This window comes from Dermacentor variabilis, chromosome 2 (assembly GCF_050947875.1).
Source record: "Dermacentor variabilis isolate Ectoservices chromosome 2, ASM5094787v1, whole genome shotgun sequence".
NCBI lineage: Eukaryota > Metazoa > Arthropoda > Arachnida > Ixodida > Ixodidae > Dermacentor > Dermacentor variabilis.
This window is the reverse complement of record NC_134569.1, coordinates 77,066,269-77,091,494: the sequence shown is the minus strand read 5'-3', so window position 1 is coordinate 77,091,494 and position 25,226 is coordinate 77,066,269. Positions and strand designations below refer to the sequence as shown.

Here is a 25,226-nt window from a genome sequence, read left to right as displayed (position 1 = left end):
CTATATAGCGTACTATATTTAGTGTTAGACTTTGTCTTGCAATTTTTTTGTAGTTTTACGTTTAGTGTATTGTGTGGTGTTAAGCGAAATTATCATGAGCTGTAAGTAATAATACTAAACGCCTGAATGCATGCCATGGCTTAGCGTGTTTAGTGTGCGGTGCTATTTGTGTGTCGTTCTGTTCGTGATATTTTGGTGCTCTGGGAAAAATAAAACAGTGCATTTGCAATGAAGACCGCATTCGCCTTATCATCAATTTGCATGCATGCCAGTGTTTCTGCCCTTCTTGCGCTTGTGCAGCATCTGTTGTCCGTGCCGCATGACCTCCGTGACGATGCGCGCGGAGGTCATGCGTGGGAAAACTAATACGGAGGTATTCTTGCCTAAAATTAATTCAATATGCTTAAGAAATGACTTCACAAAAATACAAAGCTTTTTTGGCTACTTTTGGGCTACTCAAAAGTTTCGCTTTTGGCTACGTTTGGGCTACTGCGGAGGCCAATTTGGCTACCTGTGGTTGGAGTGATCTGGCAACCCTGCACACCACGTATGTAATGTTTACGGCACTGTACTGACTACGTCGTTCGCCAACTATAGAAGACTTAGGCTGTGAATCGCGACTGCTCTAGCAAGTCACAAATAGTGTATGGTGAGCTCTGCGCCGCAGACGCAAGGGCCGCTTGAACGGTTGCGTTGGAACACGTTCGGAGTTTTCGTTCATTCGTGATAGTACTAGCCGTTGTGTTCTCGATAAGCACGGGGAAGCACATGCTGAAACTCAGCGCAACATTTACAGCGAAGGCTGTATATGACGAACCTTCCTTAGCTTTTTCGGCGTCCGGCAACAGAAACGGGCTCAGCGGTTTCTAACAAACCCATACACAATGGGTTTCAATGGGTTTCAAAGTTTGTTTGTGATCACGTTCGGGTGCAGTGCGGCGGCGCAGATGTTAAAATTCGGAGCAGATTAGAACGCTCGCCGTGAAAAACAACGTGACGTCATAGTTATCGCGGTATATAAGCAGGAGAGGTATAACGGCGCTAAAGAACAGCCGCGTTATCGATGAGGCGGACACGTATAGTTAGTACACCCGAAGAACAACATGCGTACGAGGAGCGCCGGAGGGAACAGCAACGAGCATGTAAACGGCGCCGGCGCGAAGCGACCACCGACGAAGAACGTTGCCGCGATGCTGAATGAACAATTGACAACCATTCCACTCTATGAAGATGGAATGGCAGCGAAAGCACTTCGCTTTTCGTTTGAGAGCTTTGACTGTCGTCAGCTTTCGCTGACATTTCATCTTCACAGAGTGGAATTGTTGTTATGGCGCCTCTTATGTGCCCAGTTTGAATTTAGCTTGCTAAGGCGAGAATCCGTCAATGCCACGCAACAGGTACTCCTCATTGTTCATAATAAAAAATTTTACCATGAGCACCTACCTCCTCCTCCGCCTGCTCCGCCATTGTAGCTGCTGCCAGTGTTGAGGGGAAGGGGCTTCAGCAGGCGGTACCGGTGAGACTCCTCCATTATTTCACTGTGTCTAGCGAGGCCTGCGACCCAATGAAAAGAATTCTGCATTACTGGCAAGTCATTAGCATTTCTCTCACAACTGTTGCCAACAATAGCGCCACTACATCCCTAATAGTAAGAACTCGCGGTGCTTGCTTGTTTGTTTCGTAAGGAAGTCCTACGATCTCTACCGCGAAATCTGAAGAGCTTTATTGAAATTACTGTCAACCAGTGGATGTCAAAATGTGCCGAGCATACCGCAGATGAATAAGCGAATACTTCCAGGTGGTCTTGTGGACTTAAAACTGCGGTGTTGGTTTTGAATAGGGAACATCGCGCTTGGTCCGTCAGAACATGCGCTAGTTGGCGTGGCTCCATATTAACAAACCGCTCAACAGATTCTACGTGGTTAGAGACTGCGCTTTGCCCTCTCCTTACCTATGTCCACACTTTTGCGAAGCTTGTTAACATGAAATCGTGCTTGGTACCACATTATTTGCGCCAATTATATATTGTTCAGGCTTGTTACGTACCAAACATCGCGAGGGCAATGTATGAACCGGTGTTCGGAATGCTTCTATTTCTAAAGCGCCATCAACTATTTGCTGTCGTCGGGGCTATCGTATGGTCATCACGCCGACTGGAACGAGGGGCGAACACCCGAACCCGGTCCTCCGAGGATGCGCTCATACGCATGAAACGTTGTGTATATGGGCCGTGGACTTCCAAATAGTCATTTCGTAGAAAACTTGTTCCAAATGTTGAGTAAGAAAGTTGCAACTCTAGTATGCAATACGCTTCTTTCGCGTAGGGATAGCCATAGAAACTTTCACTTAAAATGATTAAAGTAGCGCATAGTCGCTTGGCATATATATGCTAAATATAGTAGGCAACGCTACCACACGTTCTTCACAGTAAACTTTACCACCGTGAAAATGATGTTTATACCGTTAAATTCTGTATGTTTTTAGTGCGTCTCGGCAAATCCGGATGATTCATTACAAACGACGGGGTCAGTTATTCTGTTGAACAATGCACACCAAACAAGGCAACCTTGTCATCAAGTTAGCGTGCCCCTCCCCACCCCCCCACCCCCCCAAAAAAAGAAGAAGCATATGAGAGAGAGAGAGAGAAAAGCAGCCGTAAACGCTTAGCATTCTCTTAAAGCTATTAGGATCAAAACGCAGGTCGCTGTACAGCAGTAAGCCTACTATCGAGCAGCACATAATTTAGCAAGTAGTGTTGACTTTCAGTTCAGAATAAATCAAGGCATGCAGGAGATCGCTGAGACGAATCCACTCGGTTGCAACCAAAACGTCGGCTCCGAAGAGGACACCGGGTTGCGCTCCGATTAAAGAAGCAGCGGTCAAGCAACGCACCTTCGCCTTCGTTCTTGGGTAGTTCATCTTGACACGGACCTGGAATGGCAGAGCAGGAGGCGCCATTAGGTAACGGCAACCAGACGCACGTACACTTCGGCACAAGCATAAAAACAAACGCACTCTTAGCGGCCGTGATCCCGTGCATCCTTTTGACCTGTTCCCGCTGAACGGCCCAATATTGACGCCTTCGGCGTTCCACGCGAATGGCCATGGCCATGCGTGCGTGGTTCCTCTCCGAGAAGCTCCCTTTCACGGCCATGATATTTACTTGCGATGCTGTCGGCATCGGGAGTTGCTACGTAGATTTCGGTCTGTGCTTGCCTCGCGGCGACGGGCGGGAATTTTGGCGAAGTGAGTCCAATTCGCTTAGCCTAAGCTTGAGGCAGACGTCAGAGAAGTCCCAGTCACCCCGGACTGGGGCAGAACCCCGGCTTGGGGTTGACCAGCCGCCCGTCTACGCCGGCGGCCATTGTGGACACTTCGTTGTCTTTATAGTTTACCTTTGAGGGCTATATCCCACAGTGGGTTTGTTCCATTATACAAGGTATCATCATCATCATCGTGATAATCGTTTGCGAGCGTTTCCGTCTGCTTTGCAATCGCAGTTACGACCCTCTATCTCACTGAGAAAATCCTAAGGCAGACTCGTATATATCATTCTTGCACTTGCTCGTCAGGACCACCCTGATACACTGGCCGAGCAAACGCAGCCCAGAGGACGACGGCCGGCAGTTGAAGAAGAATGACCTTAGAAATCTGAGAAGCTCGCTAGTGACAACGTAATAGCTACTGACGCCTTTTTGTGCAACGAGAAGGCAGAGGTGGGGATATTCTTTGACTCTCTGCAGGGATTTTACCATGTTCAAGGCTTTCCGCACTTCACGCCCATATTTCAGCCAGGATTACTAGCGATTGCCTTACCCTTACGAAAACTTCCCGAAAACGCTTCGTTATCTATTATTGTGAGTGACTTCCTTTCTGCATATGCACAACACTTACCGCATCCTCAAATTAGACACTTCTGTGACTCTTTTGTTCACTGGTTCCTCCGCAGCTACGACAAGTTCGCTTGCTCGAGCTCGGGCAGGATCGCCAGCGTCGTCGGCAGCGGCGTACGCCGAGCTAGGCCTACAACAGGCCTTATCGCTGGCTGTCAGCGAAACCGTCAGTGGACAACGCGCCGTTGTAAAGTGTTTCGTCGTGCGCAAAAGCATAATTTCAACGAAACGACGGATGCACTCGCAAAAACACCTCTCGGTGGCCCTGTTATCTCCGTTGTGCCGACTTTTGACCGCGGCTAGGTACGCAGACCGTTTCTCCACATCTCAAAATTTTGCTAAATCCACTCTCACACCTTCTTCTCACTTCCATAATCTGTGTTTCCCCTGGAATATTAATTGGTGTCCCTCAAGACAATTTGAAAATTTTATTTTACAACACAGCGCTGTCGTACGGTGCCGTTAAAATCATATAAATAGGTCTGACCTGACTTTGTCCCCTCTGTGTTATTTTCGCAATGTACCTGAATCTATTGGGAATTATTTTTCTGCCGCTGGTTGTCAAAACAAAAAAAAAAGAAGTTTAATTTGGCCAAGCTTGCCTATCACTAACTATTTTGAGACGGCAACAACAACTTATATGAAAGCCATTCTCTCCCTCGGGGCGTCTTCGCTGTGATTCAGCCTTTATTACAAGCGATTTTATTGCGATCTATAACTTTATTACAGACACAATACGATTGCGTTATTAAATTTTAAAAATTATTTATTGGTACTTTCATTTTATTTCTTGGTATTACATTATTTTATGGCGAAATGTATTATAACTTCTCGTTCCTACATTTATTTCTATAATTCACGCTTTAACATTCTAGGTTTCATTTTGATTGTAATCGTATTAAAAACTCTTGTAAAACACTTATAAAACAGCTTGCTTCTTGTCCCATCCCCCGTAGTGGGTATTAGCCATTGTTGGGAAACAAAATTAAAAAAAATCGTTATCTCTCGCGGACATTCTCACAATAGGTGCCCTTTATATGTCACGTTACCGTGTCTAGAATAGTAGTCACGTTTTAAAAGATGTATGCGGGTACCCTTGCGACTTCAATGCCGCCACTGGAAAGCTTCGTTGCTAAATTCTGTTCGACACCCACCATTGTCTTACATTTGCATTTACATTTACATTTACTTTAGTTATGTTTGCACTAAAGAAATTTATTCTTTTTATTTTCTTATGCGTATGGGTTGCTAGGCTGTCGTGTGTTATAATTTATTTTTTTGCGTCGAACCCTGGCTACAGCGCCTCTCCCCTCGCCATTTTTTTCTTTTATGTGCGATGTCTTATTACATTCTGGGCACAACAGCAACAAGAACGATGACGACAGCGATGACAACGAATTCACCTGCATTTATCCAGCTGGCGGGAAAATATTCATTATTCAGGCTCAACTTTTTTCCCCGTAACAACTCTCTCTGTCATCTCTCTCTCATCAAGCTCACTTTATTTAGGTATATCGATTACCCCGCTCTCTGTCCTCCAACGATGAGCTCTGATCACTTATATGAAAGGTTCAAAGAGAGTGGCCGTATCCTAATGAAATAAGGGTGTGTTAATCAACCGAACAAATAACCGCAATAATATATGCCATTTACTTAAAGAAAGTACCTTGATGTCTTAAGTTGGCAAGTTGTTTGTAGAAGGACACCATGGGAGCGCCTTAGCATCGACGGAGATCGCGGGGGGATAGATAAGCGCTTAATTACTTATTTCTTGACATCAGTATTAGACAACTTCATACACCTTAAGGTCAGCTCAGAAGGTTATGTTAGAACCGACGACCCCCGGAGGGGTGCACGGATAGATATTGCGCGTAAGGTACACGGTTATGACACAAGTTCTCAATCCTGCCTGAATACTTGGTTTCCCTGAATGCTCAACATGGGCGAATCAACATCAGGTCTGCAGCACCGAATTTTTGACGTAACCATTACCTAGTAGAAGCGACATACTCGAATTCCTACATATTCAGCGCATTTTTTTTTTTTTTTTACCTAATAGCTAAACGCGGCTTGCTCTATTGTGGCAGGTGCACGTTAAAGAACCCCAGGTGGTCAAAATTTCCGGAGTCCTCCACTACGGCGTGCCTCATAATCAGAAAGTGGTTTTGGCACGTAAAACCCCAAATATTATTATTATTATCTATTGTGGCGAACTCGTCATGAAATGGGGCTGCCCGATCATATTTGGAACGCTGAATCGCCTTTAGCTTGCAACCAGGCTTTAATTTACCCTTTCCTCCTTTTGCTACATCATAAACCGTCATGCTTGTGGCAAAGCGTCAATCAGAAGAGATATTTTTACTACTAGTTCTTCTTTGCGACCTCTACCTGTTCTCTGCCGGACAATGAGTCTCGGAGCCAGTGTGGAGGACACACCCCACTTCCTCCAGTGGCAATGTTGTCCTTCGAATGTCGGTGCCCCTCACCGCTGCACCGGACGACCCACGTGCTACAGCGCCTGACTCAGTCTGCCAAAAGGCGTGAAGCGACGGCTCGTGCGGCGGGCCACAGACGATTATGGTGTTTAATTAAAGATCAATGACCCTGACTGCTCTGCCAGGCGACGAGCGCTGCACAGTGTAGCAACACGTCCGGCGAGCGGTCGTTCGAGTCTATGCGGCTGATGATTCATAGGAGGAGACAAGAGGGGCCTGGTGTACGCGATCAAACCGTGCTCTCTATAAGATCGATGGCCCTGAAAGCTGTGCTCGAACACTACAATGTGTCTCACATGTCCGCAAAAAAAAAAAAAAGACGTCCTTACGCGACGGCCGACCACACGCGCGCCTGCCCATACGAGGAGGAGACAAGTGGGCGGGATATGGGACCAGGCCGTGAGCGCGCGGGAGGTTGCACAATGGACAGCACACGGTGGTGCGACTACGGCAGCATGCGAGGTCACCCCTGGGCCAATTTGCTCCGTCGACACAGCGCGCTCTCGCGGTGGCTAATAATGGCGTTGCGCGGCTTTTTGGGGCGACTCCGGGCCCTGTGTCGCCCCCCCTCCCCCTCTTCTCTCGCCGCCACCCTGCCGGTGGCTTTCCTTTGTGGTGCGCTCGGCTGTGGCCGCCCGGCGACGACACGTCTTTGTGGAGCGCAACAAGGTCGCCCGTCACGGTCTCCCGGCGCCCAACTAGCACTGCGGAGGAGAGGCCTGGAAGAGGACGCCGCCGCCCCGAAGCCAGGAAGATGGAGATCTACACCGTCAGCCACGCGCCAAGTTTGTCACGTGCCAGCGACTCTCCAGACACCGGCACGCCAGCAACTCGTCTCCTCAAAAAGAAAAAAAGAAGAGAGAGAGAGAGAGAGAGAGAGAGAGAGAGAGAGCACGCGCGCGAGAGAGAAAAGCCAATTTGCTCGCGCCTATGGCAATGACGGCGCTGCACTGTGCGTGGTCTCGAGCGTAGCGCTGCAAGAAACGCGCATAAAAAACGCAACGGCGCGCGGTGGTTCATCTTCCCCGCGCCGCACGCACACACGGCAACCCATCTTCACCGCGGTGCGTCGGACCCGCGACGCGGTGAGGCGCGTCGTGATTTTTCCACGCGGGTAAAGTATACACGGGAGCCAGGTTCTTTAACGGAAATGAACAAACAACCGCGTGTATTATGTGCGAACCGCGTACTGCTCACGCCGTAATAAGCAGTTAAGAACCAGACGGCATCGTCTCCTGCCACAAACAGACGGCTTGATTTTAATGTTCGGTTTTTTGTATCCCCCTTGTTATTTTCTCCGCACACCACATTGCAAACCTTTGTGCACTGTTTGAAGTGAGGCTTTGCTGTTGCTCTGCCTGGCTGCGACGCAGGCAGCGAACTGCTTTGCATCTCACATCGTAAGTCAGTCCTCTCTCCTCGCACAATGCAAAGGCGCAAGTTCATTCCTAACACCCGTTGTACAATATGTGGCCCGTTACCTCCGAATCCTTTCTTTTTAATTTTTTTTCATTCACTCCAGTGCGATTATTCAAAATATTCATTCCAGATATGAAGTCCGGTGCATGTGGAACTGTGCAGAAGTGAGTCACTCATATTCTTGTCATACGCTTTCCAGAAATTTGGCACTGAATTGATCTAGACCTCTGTGCTGTCACAGACGGCGGAAAGCAACCTTGAAGTGTGTTTCGAATGCTTTGAAATTGCGTGAAAATCCAGGATGCAACAGTTACATGGCCAATGTACTCCCGTAGTTTCATATTCAACTTTGCGTTTAGGCAATGAAATGGCGTATTTATGATAGCAAGCATGAGGAGAAGATTACTTCTTTGACGTACTAGGAAATGCAGCTTTTGACATCCTATTGTGGTATTTAAATTTGAAAAAAAAATTACGAACCATTCCCCCAACGGAAAATGGGGGTAAGCGAAGCTTGTCCTGCGTGCACCTGACCTTCCTCACGGTTAGGTAACCCACAGGTAACGGTACCGGATTCCTTCGGTATCCCGCTTCCCTCAGCTCGGTATCTTCTCGTTGCTGTCACATTGCCTGGGCCGGGGCGACTCTAAAGACGCGTTTATAGTGCGACGTTATCGGCGCGCGGGCGAGCGTCGTTAGACGCCGGGCGCGTCGGAGCGCGTTGGCCGCTTCCGGTTACGTTGGCGGCACCTGTGCGTCGGATCATCGGTAGAATTATAGACGCTGTTGTTCCCGCCAACGTGACGTAACGTGTGCGCGCGTTCACGCTATGCTTAGGCCTTAACGGCTGGGTCGGCGCGTCGACAGCGAGCCCTTTCACGGCCGAGTTCTCGCAGCCGTTCGTCGAACGCTGCCAGTTCCTTGGGGGAACGCGCGGCTGTCCCATCCGTTTTCCGAGAATGAACTGAACGGGAACGAAGCCGGCGCAGTGCGCGCGAAATCCTTTCCTGCCCTTTCCCTCCCCGGCGGAAGCGGAACGGCTCTGATTGGTTGCGGAATCCTTTACGCTCCGGCGCCGGCACAGTTGACAACTTATCAAACCGTCCTTTACCGCAGCTGCTCTGCTCTGAGAGCAACTGCGTTTTTGCGTGGCCACGACAACGCCACTTGCGAGGCAATACAAGCTTCGATTGAAATGAAATCGCTTTGGTAACATACCAGTCGACAATAAAACGCAGTTTGAAGAGCAGTTGTGTCCCATAGCTGTATACGGGTCTCAATAAGCTATAACGCCGCTTAAAGGACGAGAATACTGAAGGTGGCAATTTTGTTCTATAATGGTATAAGGTATAATGGTATGACAAAACAACAACAACAATAATAATAAGACTATGTGCTCTCGCTTGTCCTCATAGTTAGGTCGTTCTGAGAACTTCGTATAAGTCAACTACGTTCGTGTTTACTTGCGTTACCGTAATGCTTCGAAAGTATACGCGTTTGGGAGACGCATCGACCATCTTTTGCCTTCTTATTTCTTGCATGTTAGGGATGGCAACCACACAGAGATAACGTTTCTTGGTTCGTGCGGTACGAATAGCGAATGCAGTGAGTTCGGGAAAACGGAGGCTCTCTGTGGAACGCTGCTCGAACCCCTTTCTTGATTGCCCCGTCGCTCCCTCGCCGTTCGCATCAGTGACCATCCATCACGTTGGCGAGAACGAGTTCTCGCGCTGCATTTCGTCCGTCGCAAGCCACTGCGTCACGAAACTGGTCGCTTCAACGAATCCCGAGGGATCTTTCGATGGCGCGAAGTTATCCTTTGGTTCTTCTGCGTTCACGAACCAGCTAGCGGCAGCCGGAGCGTAGCGTATAGGCTTCGGCCTCTGAAGTCAAACTCGCGCTGAAATGAAATTCTCCGTTCCATGGTGTATAGTGACCGCGAACAGGCGCGCCCGCTGTCAGTCAAGTAGTGCGCCGCTGCACATTCATCACTATTTGTCCTGCATGAACTGCCCCTGAGACAGGACCGTGAATCGGAAAGGAGGAAAGTTCGACGCAAACGCGGAAGGCAGAGGAGCGCGTATGCGCGTTCATCTATACTACACGAACTGGGTTCCGTTTCTTTTCTTTTTTTCAATTTATATAGTAGTGCACTGGGTAATGGCACTTCGTTCTAGCCTTGCCGTACGCTGAAGCACCGGTACACTGGCCATAGACGCGTCCCACAGCGACAGCCGTTCTCTGAGTCCCCCCCTCCCCCCCCCCCCCACACACACAATCGTGCTGTATACGTGTACAAGAGCCGCACGGACTGTGTGCACGAAGTTGAAGGTGTGGGCGGCGCGCCATAAATAGCCCACACGCATCTCCTAAAGAGTCTTCGCACATCCTTCTAGAGCTAGCTGTTGCCGCGGTGGTCACGGTGTATTGAGGCGCGACGATTGAACGGTAGAAAGAGGTCGGTGTGTGAGGTTCTCTCTCCTATCCCTCTCTATCTCACTCTCGTTTCGTACGGATCTCAAAGAAGCAGCGCCAAAGTCTCTCGCGCGGATGGTGGGCCAGTCGATTTCGTCTGTTTGGCTTTGTTGCTCTCGTCTCGTTGCTCCGAGCTCTGCTCATCTCGAGCTCAATTCGCTTTCTCTCCCTTTTTGAACGCTTCTGCGCAACTGCGTCGCGTCATTAGGCAAGGAAATCGAGTGGAACTAATCGGTTTCCTCGCGCTCGATGCGCCCACCCCCTCGGCAAAGTCTTTGCTTCTGAAGAAGAAGGCGCCCATCTGCGCGCAGTCGATGCTTCTTTATGACGTTTTGAATGCTACCTAATTGAAAGCGTTCAGTTTGTAGCCACACACGTAACAACACCTAACCACTTCGTGGATGCAGCGATACACGACATTTTTACAGCTATGTATGTCCATGCTATTAATAGTCGACTAGCTCGACTACTCCGCTACGAGAAAGTCACCCGTTACACATGCAACACTAATATTTGCAGGTACTTCTTTTTTTTTTTTTTTGGTGCCCCGAGAGTAATTGCAGTTTGAAGACTTTTCCCCGTGTCCTTGAACGATCCTCGAGCGCAAGCTCTTTCTCCACTCGACCGAGTTGAGCACGACGCCTGCCTATGAGGGATGAACACGCCACTATTCTCGAGAATTTCCGTGGATGACCACAAAGCGAAATGAACATTTCTCTCGAGCGATGACGCTGCCATTTATCGTAGACAAAAACCTAGAGTACCTCATGGTTGAGGTTGTAGTACCAACTTCACACAAAAATCAAAGGTACAATAGCTTATTCGTACTCAACATCTACAGCAATCCGAAACACCAGAAACAACACTTCAAGAGATTATTCGAAAAGGCTACTAATCTAGCTGGAAGTAGACCTCTCATTATATTAGGAGACTTCAATGCAGCCCACGAGCTATGGGGCTACGTTACGACGAATGCCAAGGGCAGGAATCTGTGGAACCACGCGGATGAGCTAGACCTGGTCTTAATCACGGATAAGGCACATCCTACAAGGGTTGGCAATTCTGCCTGCAGAGACACCACACCTGACCTTACGTTCATTAAGAACACAGAGCATGTTTCATGGACTAACACAAACATGAATTTTGGCAGCGATCATTACGTAATAGAAGTCAAACTGGAAGTAGAGAAAGGCCGAACTCGAGAATTCGAGGTCGTAGATTGGGACCTTTTTCGTAAGTTAAGAGCCCAAAGCGGAAAAGAAACCACCAAACTCAATCTCAGAGACTGGTGTGAGGGCATCAGAAGGGACATTAAAACAGCGTCCAAAAGAATTGTTACAGACACTAATGTAGAGGCAATGGACTCGAAACTTGCCCACTTAATAGAAGCCAAGGAAGCCATAACCCGAAGGTGGCGGGCCCAAAGACTAAATCGTAGACTGAGAAAAAGAATCGCAGAACTTAATAAACAAATCGAACAATACTGTAACACCCTCTGCCAGCAACAGTGGGACGAGTTTTGTGAGTCAATCGATGGGCAAATAAGGAACGGCAAGGCGTGGAACTTGATCAAGCATCTGCTGGATGAAAAAGGCAAAAATCCAACCAGAGACACAGCCTTGCCCGAGCTATACACATAGCCCTTAAGGATCAGCCCATCGAAACAGTAACCAAACAACTAATTGACAAATACCTACCAGTTAGAAATGAGCAGGACCAGCCACTTCAATCAGAATACAGGGGAGCCGCTCAACCTGAACTCGACCAACCCTTCAGCACATCCGAAATCTGGAGGGTGTTAAGTGAACTAAATCGAAAGTCAGCCCCCGGTCCTGATGGAGTAACAAACAGATCACTTAGCAATCTCGATGAGCCGTCAATTGAATCGCTGACAGACTTCATCAATGAAGCATGGATCTCAGGCGAAGTGCCAGAAGAATGGAAAACTTCACAAGTTATACTAATACCGAAACCGGATAAACCTCCAAGCTTGGACAACTTAAGGCCAATATCACTTACATCATGCGTGGGGAAGGTCGCTGAACACGCAATCCTTAACAGGCTAAAGGACCACTTAGAGGATAATAATATATACACCCACAACATGCTGGGTTTTAGGTCCGCACTTTCCACGCAGGATGCCATGAAGCAAATTAAACACCACATACTCGACGGATATTCTAGAAATACTAAGGCCATACTGGGATTAGACTTGGAAAAAGCGTTCGACAGCATCAAGCATGAGTACATCCTCAAAACAATAGAAGACATTGGACTCGGGTTGAGGATGTTTAAATACATCAAATCCTTTCTTGAAGCACGCACGGCGATGATAAAGGTCGGAGACACAAAATCGGAAGTGGTTCAGCTCGGAGATCGAGGAACCCCCCAAGCATCGGTGATCTCTCCCGTCCTTTTCAACCTGTGCATGATTGGTCTGTCCAGAAAGCTGGGCAACATTAAGGGCATTGACCATACCATTTATGCTGATGATCTCACTGTATGGTGTGCTGGTGGCAGTGAAGGGCAGATACAGGACGCACTGACTGAAGCGATCAAGACGGTGGAAGAATACCTGAGACCCACTGGACTCATGTGCTCCCCACATAAATCGGAGTTCCTACTTTATAGATGTGAAAAAGGGGGCAGGCCTAAGGGCTGGAAACCTCTATCGGAAAGCAATATACATCTACATACAGAAAATGGTGCCAATATACCCAGAGTCAACGTGATCAGGGTACTAGGCTTTTTCATTGACGCAAACGGTGGAAACCATACGGAGGTCAAGAAAATCACCCTTAAAACGGATAACGCGTGCAGGATGATCAGACGCCTGGCAGGAAGACACAAGGGCATGAAAGAAGATAACCTCATCAGGTTAAGAAGCTTGACTCAGCGATCAAGGAAGTTGTTAAAAGCGCATTGGGGCTCCCAATTCGAACCAGCACTTCAAAATTGCTCAAGTTAGGAATCCACAACACGACCATGGAGATCGCGGAGGCTCAAGAAACATCACAAATAGCGGGACTATCTACAACCAGCACGGGAAGATCAATCCTGGACAAGATTATGATCAACCCGATTACGGATCCAGCACAGTACACTAAAGTTAATCAAGAATTCGCAGACAACATAATTGTCGCACCGCTACCCAGGAATATGCACCCAAAACATAACATCAACAGGAGAGTTGCGCGAGCCAGGGCGTTAATCAAGAAAATGGATAAAGGGGGCAGAGGAGCCTGCTTTGTTGATTCGGCTGCTTACAACGATCGAACTAAGTTCGCGGCGGCAGTAGTGGATCATCAGGGCAATTGCACCAACTGCGCCACGGTCTACACTAACAAATCAGAAGTCGCTGAACAAGTTGCCATTGCATTGGCACTAACAGACGATAGATTTACAGAAATTTATAGCGACTCGAAAACAGCTATTAGAGCTTTCAATAGAGGAAAAATTGCCCCCCAGGCTGCGAAAATAATTAACAAAAGGCAAACAAATGTTACGCGTTTCATTTATTGGTTCCCGGCGCACCTTGGTTCACTTGATGGTATTCCTGTCAATCCAAATGAATCGGCCAACAGCGTCGCCCGCGACCTTACAGACCGGGCCGCTTCTACATATGGTTTTGATTCTGCTGGATTGGAGAACTTACAGAGAGATACCCTCATTACATACAATGAAATTACAAAACATTACTACATGGGAAGGAGGGAGTTTCCACCCCCTCACTATAGACTAAACAGAGCACAAGCAGTTACACTTAGGCAATTACAAACAGAGTCTTATTATTCACCTGCACAAATAAAGGAATGGTATGACATTGCAGACATGAATATTATATGCAAAGCATGCAAAAAGGAGATATGCACGCTTGAACATATGCTCTGGGAGTGTGGGTCGCTCGGCCCTGGCATTTCCCGGAATCGGTTTTTAGGAATGATAAGATCTCCAGATCATATCCCTCAAGTCCTGGCTGTCCAGTACGCCCGTGATAGGGCTAGGAGGCTTGACCTCCCGGTCCCAACATGGGACTAGCCAGGCGGGTGGCAACACCTTGTACAGGACAAGAATAAAGTTTTTTCCTCCTCCTCCTCCTCCTCCACGCTGCCATTTACTTCCTTCAGGCGAGGTGGAGAGTTGAGTGGAAAAAAAATGTTCTAGAATACGGAGGCTTATCATCCAAAACACTAGAAAGTTAGGTGCGTCGTCATTTACTCGTGTGCTAGCGCTTTAGCTGTTCCTCCAAATAGGTGCACATTCTCGTAGCTCTAATTAGTGCATGTGTGTCCGTCCTCAACGTTAAAATGGTATTTTAGGTAGTTTTAGATGAATGTTGTTGTTATCGCCGTGTTCGTTTTTGCTAGTCAGTAACTTAGTGTACTTTCATTATTCAACTTGCTATTTGACTATTTTATATATTGTTGCTACTTAGTGTTTGATTCCTGTCCAAACAAAGCCTGACCCTTTGGCGTGCAGTATAGTGAATGAATCTATAAATTTTAGTAAACAAACAGATACGTGGCATCGCTCGTGCATACGACGGTGATCAAGAGCGGTAACCGCAAGCAAAATTGCGTGTTGATATTTTTTATTGTTTTCCCCCTTATTTTTGCCAGAGTATATTGTAATTGGGATTTGGGGATTGTCGGCCATAAAGCGACCAACCTTACCATTTTTGTATATTTAATATAAAATATATTAGGAGCTAAACCTTTATAATGTCTGACTTGCATGTTACGCGTCCAGTACACCAGTTCTCGTCTATGCATTATGTTGCGACAGGGGCCACAAACATTGCGGACGCATGTGTAGTCAGTCCTCTTCGTGTGTAGACGTAAGTTGCCACAGCGCTTTGAATGTGACTGGCGAGCTTTCAGATTCATCAGAATGGGCACGATGAAACGTTAAACAAATCAAAATGAAAGCGTGCTACTGCATGAAAAATTTAAGAACTGTTTTTCTTTCTACAGAAATCTTTTTGTCTTAATTAAACGCAATCGGCGTTTGTCCATGCGTCCTTCATACTGAGGCAACCTCGAATGATGCGAAAGAATAAACGCTGTTTCTTGGCGATCCACTACGATCCTGCCCTTGCATCTCCCTCTTGCTCGCGATTATTCTAGCTATACCATGAACGCTCCCTTCAAAAACCACGAGAGCCATCTGGCACGAGCCCACCTAGCTCAATCCATGCTCCTCGGTATAACGTTTTTTTCTACACGTGCCACGTATGGATCACGTAACAAGCGCGCACGCGCGTGCACAGTATGCAATCTCCCATCGCGCGCGCCTTGCGGACCAGTCAAGGGCACGCCTTTTTTATCGTAATCCGATGCGCTTAACAGCGTGCGCAAGCGCGTTAGGCTCGCGCATAATCTCGCATTTCAATCTGCTTTTCCGCGACTCGGCGAGATCGGCGCGCAAGCGCGTGCATTTCTCGGCGAGAGGAAGACGCGGCCCCGGCGCGCGCAGCACCGAGTGCCGCTCGGCGGTGGAGGCCCCGCTTGCGTGCATGCGCAGTTTAAAACGTCCCAAACGATACGTAGCAACTGTGAAACACGGGACGCGCGCATCGGTCGGCGCCAGGATTTTGGAGATACTACGGCCTTATCGGCTCGACGGCTACCGTCACGTATACGCGGCACGTGTGTTCGTGTGTGTTTAGCGCGCACGAAATGCATCGTGCGTTGAGCGAGAGAGCGCGCAGCTCCCCTTCCTCCTACGTTTATCCGGGTCACCTAGTTTTTGCGAAATGATCGCCTCTTAGCGACGGGACTCTCCGCGTGCTGGCGCCGTTGGCCGACGAGGAAGAGGAGGAGGCATCGGCCGCGCGGTTCGCCGATATCGACGCGATTGCCACGACTCGCCGCTGCTTCGACCGCGGCGTCGGATGTTCTCTCGCGTAAAAGCCGCCACGAGAAGGAGCTGGGGAATCCTCGCTGCGTGCGCGTCTTGCTTCGCAGCGTCGCAGCGGGAGACCGTGGGATGGGAAGCGAGAGCTGCGGCTGTTCTCGTCAAGTGACCAATAAAGTGCGCCGGATCGGAAACCGGTCGAGTTAACCGAAATCTTAAATCGTCGTATGAGGCCAAATGCACTTTTCCTGTGTTTCCGTTGCGTCTTGAACCTCGTTATTAGTTATTTTCCTTACTGGAGCTGCAAACAGCACAGCGAGCGGTTCATGCATGTTTGAAGAAAAAAAACCAACAAATTTCAGGGGTTTTCGCGCGGCAAAACCACAATACGATTATGAGGCACTCTGTAGCGGGGGACTCCGGATCCTTTTTGACCACCTGTGAACCTAAATCTACAGGAGCGTTCTTGCACATCGCCCCCGTCGAATCGCAGCCGCTGCGGCTAGGATCGAGCCCGCGATGCAGTGTTCAGCAGCCCAACACCGTAGCCACTGGGCTATGCCGCGGCGGGTATCATGCAAGTTGACTGATGCCGGCAGTTTACTCGTGGTTATTTAACATGTAGCACTGCTTGCAACTCAGCATCACACTCACCTTCCCTATTGCAAGTTCTTTACGTTTTTCTTAAGTTACCACTGCCGACAAGTATGTTTCCGGTAGGAAAGGCTTGTTAGCCGCAGAAAGTAGAAATTTCATTTTTATTTGCCGACGTGCTCTGTTTGTCTGATTTTAAATAAAAATATGCAACAATATATGACGCATTAGCCCAACCAACCGCGGAGTACATTTAATGAGAAGCCTGATAGATAGATAGATAGATAGATAGATAGATAGATAGATAGATAGATAGATAGATAGATAGATAGATAGATAGATAGATAGATAGATAGATAGATAGAGACAGACAGAGAAAGCAAGCAGAGGAACGGCAGGAAGGACCACCAGCGGAGCGCTTGGTTTGCTACCCCACATTGTGGGTAAGGGAAAGGGGAATAGAAAGAGAAAAGTAGGGGGAGAGAGGGAGTGCACGTGGGAGGATTCACAGGGACACTATAAGCGGTCTCTCAAACCGGTGCACTTCAAGTGCTGTACTAGTGCACGCGCGTTTTGTGGCAGTGACGGATGTGGCCGCGGTCCGGGTATCTTTGACTCAGATAACGGCCTCGAGTCCAGTCGGTTTAAAGCTGTCCGTAGAGAGAGGCGTTCTACGTCGCAGCGAGGACAGATGCATAATAGGTGTTCGATGGTTTCCTCGCACATACAGGATTCGAACATCGGGCTCTCGGTCATTCCCATACGATAGGAGTAAGCGTTCGTGAACCCCGCTCCCAGCCACAAGCCGCACAGCAAGGTTGTTTCGCCGCGGGAAAGGCTGGATGGCAGTTGTGGCCACGAGAAGCCTGAGCCGACCATTTCGATGGCGTGCTCCGGCCGCGCACCAAACGCACATGGAAGCTGCTGGCAGCGCAGCAGATGTCCTGTCTATTGCCTGTTTTCCTTCCGTTTGTATTCGTTTTCAAGGATGAATGGGCATTCGGCCCAAAGCCCACAGTGTGCAGTCGAGTCCACAGATAACTTAAACATACTGATATTGGACTCCTGACGACAATTAATAACAGTTTCTGTCGTATCTTCTATCATACATTATAACCGTCCATTTCATCTTACTCCTCAGGTCGCATCTCCAGAAGTGTTATATCTGGAAATTTTAACTTACCCCTAGAAAAGATTGTATATGGAAAACGGCAAATACAGTTTCTCGGAGATAAACGTTGGAATTAACTTCCGCTTCATATGAGAGGGCCTTATAATTTGTCGTCTGTCATTAAGAGATATTTTGTGCATAACGTTTCAACAGATTAATTTTTCTAATAAAGTGTGTATACTTGCAAAGTGACAAAGAAGGTGTATCCGTGCTTGTCGGCAACATTAGTGTGTTAGGATACCCCCTCTTTGTATATCTTATGTACAGTCAATTTCGCTTACAGGCGTCCTTTTTTTCTCTTACGTGTATTACCAAATCACGTGTTAAATCTATGATACTATATTCATTTGTAATAGCGTCTCTTTATTATGCCAATCTAACTTGTAAAACTGTTTTTTTTTCTTACTTGCACCAACACAACGCTCATGTACCCTTACTAGTCTCTGGCTATGGGTTTAGACAGTTTCCTTGTATTTTTTTCTGTGATGCAGAAAGAAAGAATACATTGAACTGAATCGAAATAAACGTGCCCGTTAGGTGGAATAAATTCGTCATATCCGAACGTTTGCAATAAGTGCAGTTTCTAGAAGACGGCAAAACGCGTGAACCTATATCTTAAATATCCAGTGACGTGAGGCAAACGATCACCGTCTGCACAATCGCTGCAGGTAGCAGCGGTTGAAAATTTGACAAAAAGTATATTTCCTCCGAGAAATCGCAGGTTTCTTTTCCCCCTTTTTTTTTTTTGAATTTTGCATTTTGCACCTAGAGAGTAGCGGAGTACTTGGACACTCACTTCAGCAGCAAGTGGCGCACGTCTGAAGGCAGCGGTTAATTGACTTACGGAGTTTTGCTGTCCCGAAACGACACTGCAGTGCTGCGAAAGTCGCCGTAGCGGAAGGGCCTCGTTCTTCATTCCGTCTAAATTCACAAGCGTTCTCGCTTACAGAATGCGGCCGCCGCTGCCGAGGATCACGTCCTCGCGCTCAGCAACACGACGCCGAAGCTTCGCGGAGCCACAATGGCGGCGAAGAAAAGAAAATGGCAAAGCGCGATCACGATGAGTGAAACGAAACCTGAAATGCAAACCATATACGTGGCTGCGAAATATTTCCGTTGACCCTGCGTGCTCCAACCTTCTTCCGTGTGTCACGAGCAGCCTTAGTCAAACCCGCAAGAATTAAGAGGGAGCTTTAGCTCGAGCCCAACTCCGATGCCGCCTGTTCAACTGCGTGTACAACGCAGTAACGCTTTTCTGATATAACCGCTTAGCCGATTTTACTGAAATTTGTTGCATCTGAGAAAGAAAGTTAAATTATGGTGACTGTTGGAAGCGGAAATCCGATTTAGCGCTTGAATTATTCTCAATAGAATTTTAGAAAATTGGCATGTTTGAAAAAAACAAAGGTATAGAAGCACGAAATTTACAAATCCGTACCTCTGCACCAAGAACAGATATCGCAGGTCTGTAAACTGCATCCGTTAGAGCATCCAAAGCGGACAAATTTGATTGTCAATTTATATCTCACGTGAATTCGTTACATTGTTTACAAGGGTATTGCAGAAGCTCTACCCATATATGAGTGCTTTATTTGAGAGCCGTGTATAACATATCAATTATGTACACTTTAGATGCACTATTACGTGCAGTTTACAGAAATATGATATCGTTTCTAATTGCCGAGTTACAGAGTTGTAAACTTCATGGTTTCGTTTTATGAAACTTTGCGATTTCTGCCGAAGTACGATCGTGCGTCTCACTTTGGACAGAGACACAAGCGAGACTGCACGCGCACAAAGTCTGGCGTCACTTATAAGTTCAGTAAAACAGGAACGTACAGAGCAGACAGGGGAGAGCAGAAGCACACTACCCGATCGACCTAAGTTCCACGATCCTCTTTTCGTTTCCCGCTTGTGCCCCAGCTGAACCCTCTCAAAAGCCGAACGTCAACCCCTGTCATGTATTCGTGCCGTCGTGGTTTCTCCCGTGTGTTCGCGTAGTCCCTTCTTTCTGCCCAAGCCCCGTTCACGCGTTTCTTTTGCTCACCCAGACGGCCGTCCTTGCGTCCTCCTTCGCAATAGCCATATACGATCGCTGTGAATGGAACCATTGTGTGTAGGCTCGACTGTATATATATACTACCGTAGCAGCGTTGCTTCTGCAGTGACCGGTCTGAGCGGTATATCGTTGTTCACCGATGGCGCCGTCCTCGACGGTAGCCTCGGCGTCCCTGCAGGAACGCGTGCTCTCCTAAATGGTACCACGTGACGCGCGGGTAGCCACGCTCTGGACTCCTCGCACTCCGGCGCGTAATCGTGTAAGCGCGATCGCGACGGCAGCGATTGTCGATACGCGAAGCGCGCAGCCATTTACGTGCGTACTTGCTCGCACACCACTGCGCCTTCAACGGCGGCGTCGATGCGTGGCAGCGGCATTCCTCGGGGCGATGTGAAAGACCTGTCCTTCGACTCGCGCAGAGCGCTCCTCGTCGGCCGAGGACGCGCGCGCGCGCGGAACCCGCACGGGCTTCCGCTGGCCGCCGCCCTCGATTACCGGCGGTTGACGCAGTGCTCGGTTCCATTCGCATCACCCACTTGCAAGGCCGGAACTGGCCTTGATGCTGCTTTGATAGACGGTGCCGCCACCTAAACGTTCAGATCCAGTGACGAGAAAGTCGAAATTTCATTTTGTGTGTTGCGGACAGGACGTGCACGCTTTCGGTTGGTGCAGGAAAATATCACAGCATTGTCATATGCGCCATAGAGAAGTATAGTGGAAAGACGCCGGGTCAGTCCACTGATTCGGATAAGACGGTCAGTGCCGGAATTCGTTTCCTTGTCCTCTGAACTCCAAAAGGGACGGAGATGTCCGCAGCTGTCGCCTTCTTTGCGGGATCGCAAAGTATCTGCACTACGAAAGCGCCCAGACATAAAGGAAGCTCAACAAAACCTGATATTGAGATTAATGGGGCCCCGGTTTACTTGGCGCCCCGTGGTTCTGTCAGCAGGAGCAAAAAAAATAACATACCAGGGCGGATGCTATAGTTATTATTATCATTATTATAATTAATAATCGTAACCGTCGGCGCAGTCAACATCATCGTCATGAACAATCGCCATCTCCAGGTTGGACTCGACATACGCTGGCGCGAGCTTTAGAGCTTTAGCACGCCGTGTTGGGCCTGTAAGGAGATCGCACTTCGCTGCCATCATTGAGAGCCGCGCCAGTAAGATTACGTACATCACTTTCAGGTTCGAGCAGTGACACTACATCTATGAGAACACTTACATGAAGCCGACAAAAGGGGGTCGAATCGGGTTGTGCTTTGCTTGACGGTGGTCGTGTAAACAACGCTAGCCGGTCGGGCTGAGCCTGCTCGACTGCGCAGGGTACCTGACTCAGGCCAATGCGTTCTCAGCTCACACGTACACGCGGCCGGGTCAAGTCGGCGTTTCGTAGCCAGGAACGATGAATCGGGCACAATGCGTTTTATCTCTCACGTAGACGAAGGTTAAACAATGTCGACTCGTCAGGTACGAGTACATATAAACGCTGTCGAGTCGTCCTGTCTGAGCACAACTTCTGACTCGACCCGCTATTGCGGCGTTCGTGTAAACGCAGGTTATTTCGCCTTCTGACGCAGTCACAAATCGGATGGCGGGCCGATAGCGAGCTCAGCCTCGTGGAAAATACATTATAGTCCTACATTGCTCGTCGCGAACGTGGACATCGGCACCCGCATGGGCTGTCAAAGAGCCGGCTGCAAACTGAAAGCCAACGAGACACAACCAAGTGGCTAAGGGGAGGGGGCCTCTTTTAATGCGTTAGCATTAGGAGTGTCAAAGTGGAAGAGAGTATATGTGTGGGAAGCCGGTCACGTGGTAGAGGTAGAGCGGAGAGCTTAGAAGAGCATGTATGTATGTATGTATGTATGTATGTATGTATGTATGTATGTATGTATGTATGTATGTATGTATGTATGTATGTATGTATGTATGTATGTACGTACGTACGTGTGTGTGTGTGTGTGTATGTATGTATGTATGTATGTATGTATGTATGTATGTATGTATGTATGTATGTATGTATGTATGTATGTGCGTCTGACAGTGATCTGCACCGGACCACCGTCGGTTGCACTTCGCTCGTCCAAGAGACAGGATGTCTGTCGAGTGAGTTCCTAAACACATTGCAATGGGGTAAACGCGGTCTAAATCATGGGTCCAGGACTTCAAAATGTGCGACGTAATGCTAACGAATTTCTTTCGGATTTACCGCTAAATTGCCACTGAATTTTCCTTATTGTGGTGACAACTATTGTAAGGGTACTTGCCGCTGCCAGCTAACATGGGAGTGGGGGTGTTAAACGATGTGGGATACAACATGGTGGAAGACCAGCCAGAAGATCCATGTTGCACGCACCGCTGATGACGTCACAGTGATGATTTTTTTAAATATTTGCGTTGACTAAAAATTACTGCTTTCCGGGAATGAACGCGCGCTTTCGCGCGGAATGCGTCCGCGACTGGGCGGTCTGACGCTGTCCAGTAAGCATGACAATGGGGGTAACAATACAGCATATACAGGCTGTCCCACGTAACTTGAGCCAAACATTAAAAATATGCAAATGCCATGTAGCTGGACAGAAGCAAGGTAATGTTGTTTGCCGTCGCTTGGACATACTCAGATTATTTCTTCATTCCGCCTAAGTATATAGTTAGCCTTAATTAATTAATGAACTTCTCGAATATTATAATTAGATGAAAGTGTCAATGAGAAAATTGTAGAGCAACATGAAAAACTCCCGATACAGCTTTCTGTTGCTCAATACATGCTACATAAAATTGTTTTTGCGAGCATGAAAGAAACGCACGAACAAACGCAAACTGCTCGAGCGGCCAGTCGCGCGGCAATTTGGCGAGCATTTGCGGCCATCTTTCATGCTCGGAAAGACACTCTTATGTAGCACGTATTGAGCAACAGAAAGCTGTATCAGGAGTTTTCATGTTGCTCTACAATTTTATCATTGACATTTTCATCTAATTATAATATTTGAGCAGATCAATAATTAAGACTAATTATATACTTAAGCGGAATGAAGAAATAATCTTAGTATCTCCAAGAGACGACAAACAACATTACCTTGGTTCTGCCAACTACGTGGCATTCGCATTTCTTTAATGTTTGCCTCAGGTTAAGCGGGGCACCCTGTATATACATTACGATGGAATACTGCGCTACATAATGCATTTTGCGTGAGCAGGGCAGGTCCACATTTGGCCGCAATGACGACTGTATACGAACGTCGCTCGTACGAGTGTCATAACGTGACACTCGTACGAGCGACGCAGCGCAAGCGCAATATTCAGCGCAAGCGAAATATTCAAGGAAAACTGTACTGACTTAATAGCATCGGAAGACAAGGCTATTTTTGAGGTTAATAAAGTTTAGTGCGGGTTATGGTTCAGAGCTATCTATAGCGAAGGATGAGAGATGTGTCAATGCGCTTCTCCGAGTTTTTTTTTTTTTTTTTGCTTACACTACATGCGCCACCACACATCACTGCTTACAGTCATACAAGCGTTATATTCCTCTTTTTTGTGTGTGTTTGCGCGAGAGCTTGATCGCGTAACGTAGCACTGTGCGTCCGTCGCTGCTCTCCATTCTGCTTTGCGATGTTTGTCACCAACTCGCTCGACTGACCTTGTCGCGCCGCACTTGTGACGCGCTGAACCGCTTGCTCGAAAAACGGGAGCAAGGGCAATGATTGACGCCTCCTCGCTTGCGAGGTCGACCCAGCTTCTTATCCAACGCCATGGACGACGGCTTAATGTGTCGCTAAGGTCGTCGCAGCTGTTTCGTGCGGCAGGGTGCGACTTTCAGACAAGCATAGATATGCATATGGACACGCTGAGAGCGATAGCGTGTAACAAGGCGTCAAGCGGGTCAGTTTCTTAATAACACGCTGTACTGTATCTGCGGGCTCGTTGGCATTCGATGCTGCGCATTAATTATCCGCAAAGTTTTGCCTGGCGCTGTAAGGTTGCGAGATCTCTGCGTTCCCTGAGCTGACTTACGATTCACAAGGTGTGCACTGGTGGGAGAGAAAAATTTTCTGATCAAGGCCTCGCAGCTCGTTTGCCAATCTGTCTAGCTTTACCTTCGTTTTACGCCTTGTTTTTTTGTTTAATATAAGCGTGGCGACAGCGATGATGGAGCTTGAACATCCAATACAAAATATTCGTTGACTTTCTGTATACCTATTATATATTTTGAATGTCTTTTGTATAATCTCAGTCGAAATTCAGCGCGCATTTAGGTTAGGTAAGTGATTCAGACGTGCTCACGTTAGACCTATCTGGCAACAATGAGACATGTTATATATATGCACACGCTGTGTCCATTTAACTATCGCGCTGAGTGGACATCCTTGCATGCTTTGTTGGATAAGTGATACGTCTTGTGAGCTTTTCATGATTGGACGTTGCACGTGACCAGAAGTGTTTTCAAAATGCGGGAAAACAAAAGAACATAGCATGGCTGTGCACAGCGAGCATGCATCTATGGCGTTTTCCTGGCAGATATTTCTGACACGGAAATGTACGCAAAGTTACCCAGAAGAAACCTTAACGCGCCCCTTTCGACAATTCCTGACTTTCTGGGGTTCTTATCTGGCGGCGTGAACCTTGAAATCAAATGATGCCGGTAGAGCTGAAATTGTCATACACAACACACATTCGCGCTTTGTGTGGTGCGCTTTCCGTGCCGCCTTGAAGTTAATTTGTGCTGCTAAACAGCGCGTTTATGCAAGACAAATGAGGCCGTTCCCACGCCGTTGCTGGTGTATACAAACAGGCTCGTTGAGAGCTACGATATCTATAACGCGCGGTGAAACAAAGCCCGGTGCGATCTCGACCCGCGCAGTATCATTTGGCCGCGGAAATGCCTTCCTTGCTCGACCTCGCCACGGCAGGCTCAAGAATTCATGCTCGAAGCCGCGGTGCGCACTGGCTTACGCGCACCGGGCGCTGCCAGCTTGGGCTTTTGCCGCGCACGCACGCTGGCGAGAACAAAACGCGCAGACAAAGTATAATAAGACACACACACACACACACACACACACACACACACACACACACACACACACACACACACACACACATAAAGAAAGAGACGCAATTGCAGGCAGGACCATGCTGTGCAGCCTATCGCGCAAGAACGGCAGCGGAGAACAAAAGGCGCACCTTCTTGGGCGACCGCGCGACTCGCGGCCTTCACGCCGATTGCTACACACTCGCGAGGGTATCCACCGCGATCGGAAG

At 48.1% G+C, this 25,226-nt stretch overlaps 1 protein-coding gene across 3 annotated transcripts in view; it reads right to left on the bottom strand.

The window, feature by feature from the left end:
* ninaC (STKc_myosinIII_N_like and MYSc_Myo21 domain-containing protein ninaC) overlaps positions 1–25,226 on the bottom strand; it is a 164,865-nt gene that overhangs the window by 84,150 nt on the left and 55,489 nt on the right. Inside the window, exons 1-3 of one of the 3 annotated variants that reach the window (XM_075681027.1) lie at positions 3,016–3,196; positions 2,893–2,931; positions 1,444–1,554 (exon numbers count right to left, since the gene is read on the bottom strand). In XM_075681027.1, coding sequence (XP_075537142.1) covers positions 1,444–1,554; positions 2,893–2,931; positions 3,016–3,181 — 316 coding nt within the window. In that variant the 5' untranslated portion in view covers positions 3,182–3,196. Of the gene's footprint in view, positions 1–1,430; positions 1,555–2,892; positions 2,932–3,015; positions 3,197–25,226 lie in introns of those variants that run through there. The other 2 variants (XM_075681029.1, XM_075681028.1) reach the window with 2 other exon arrangements.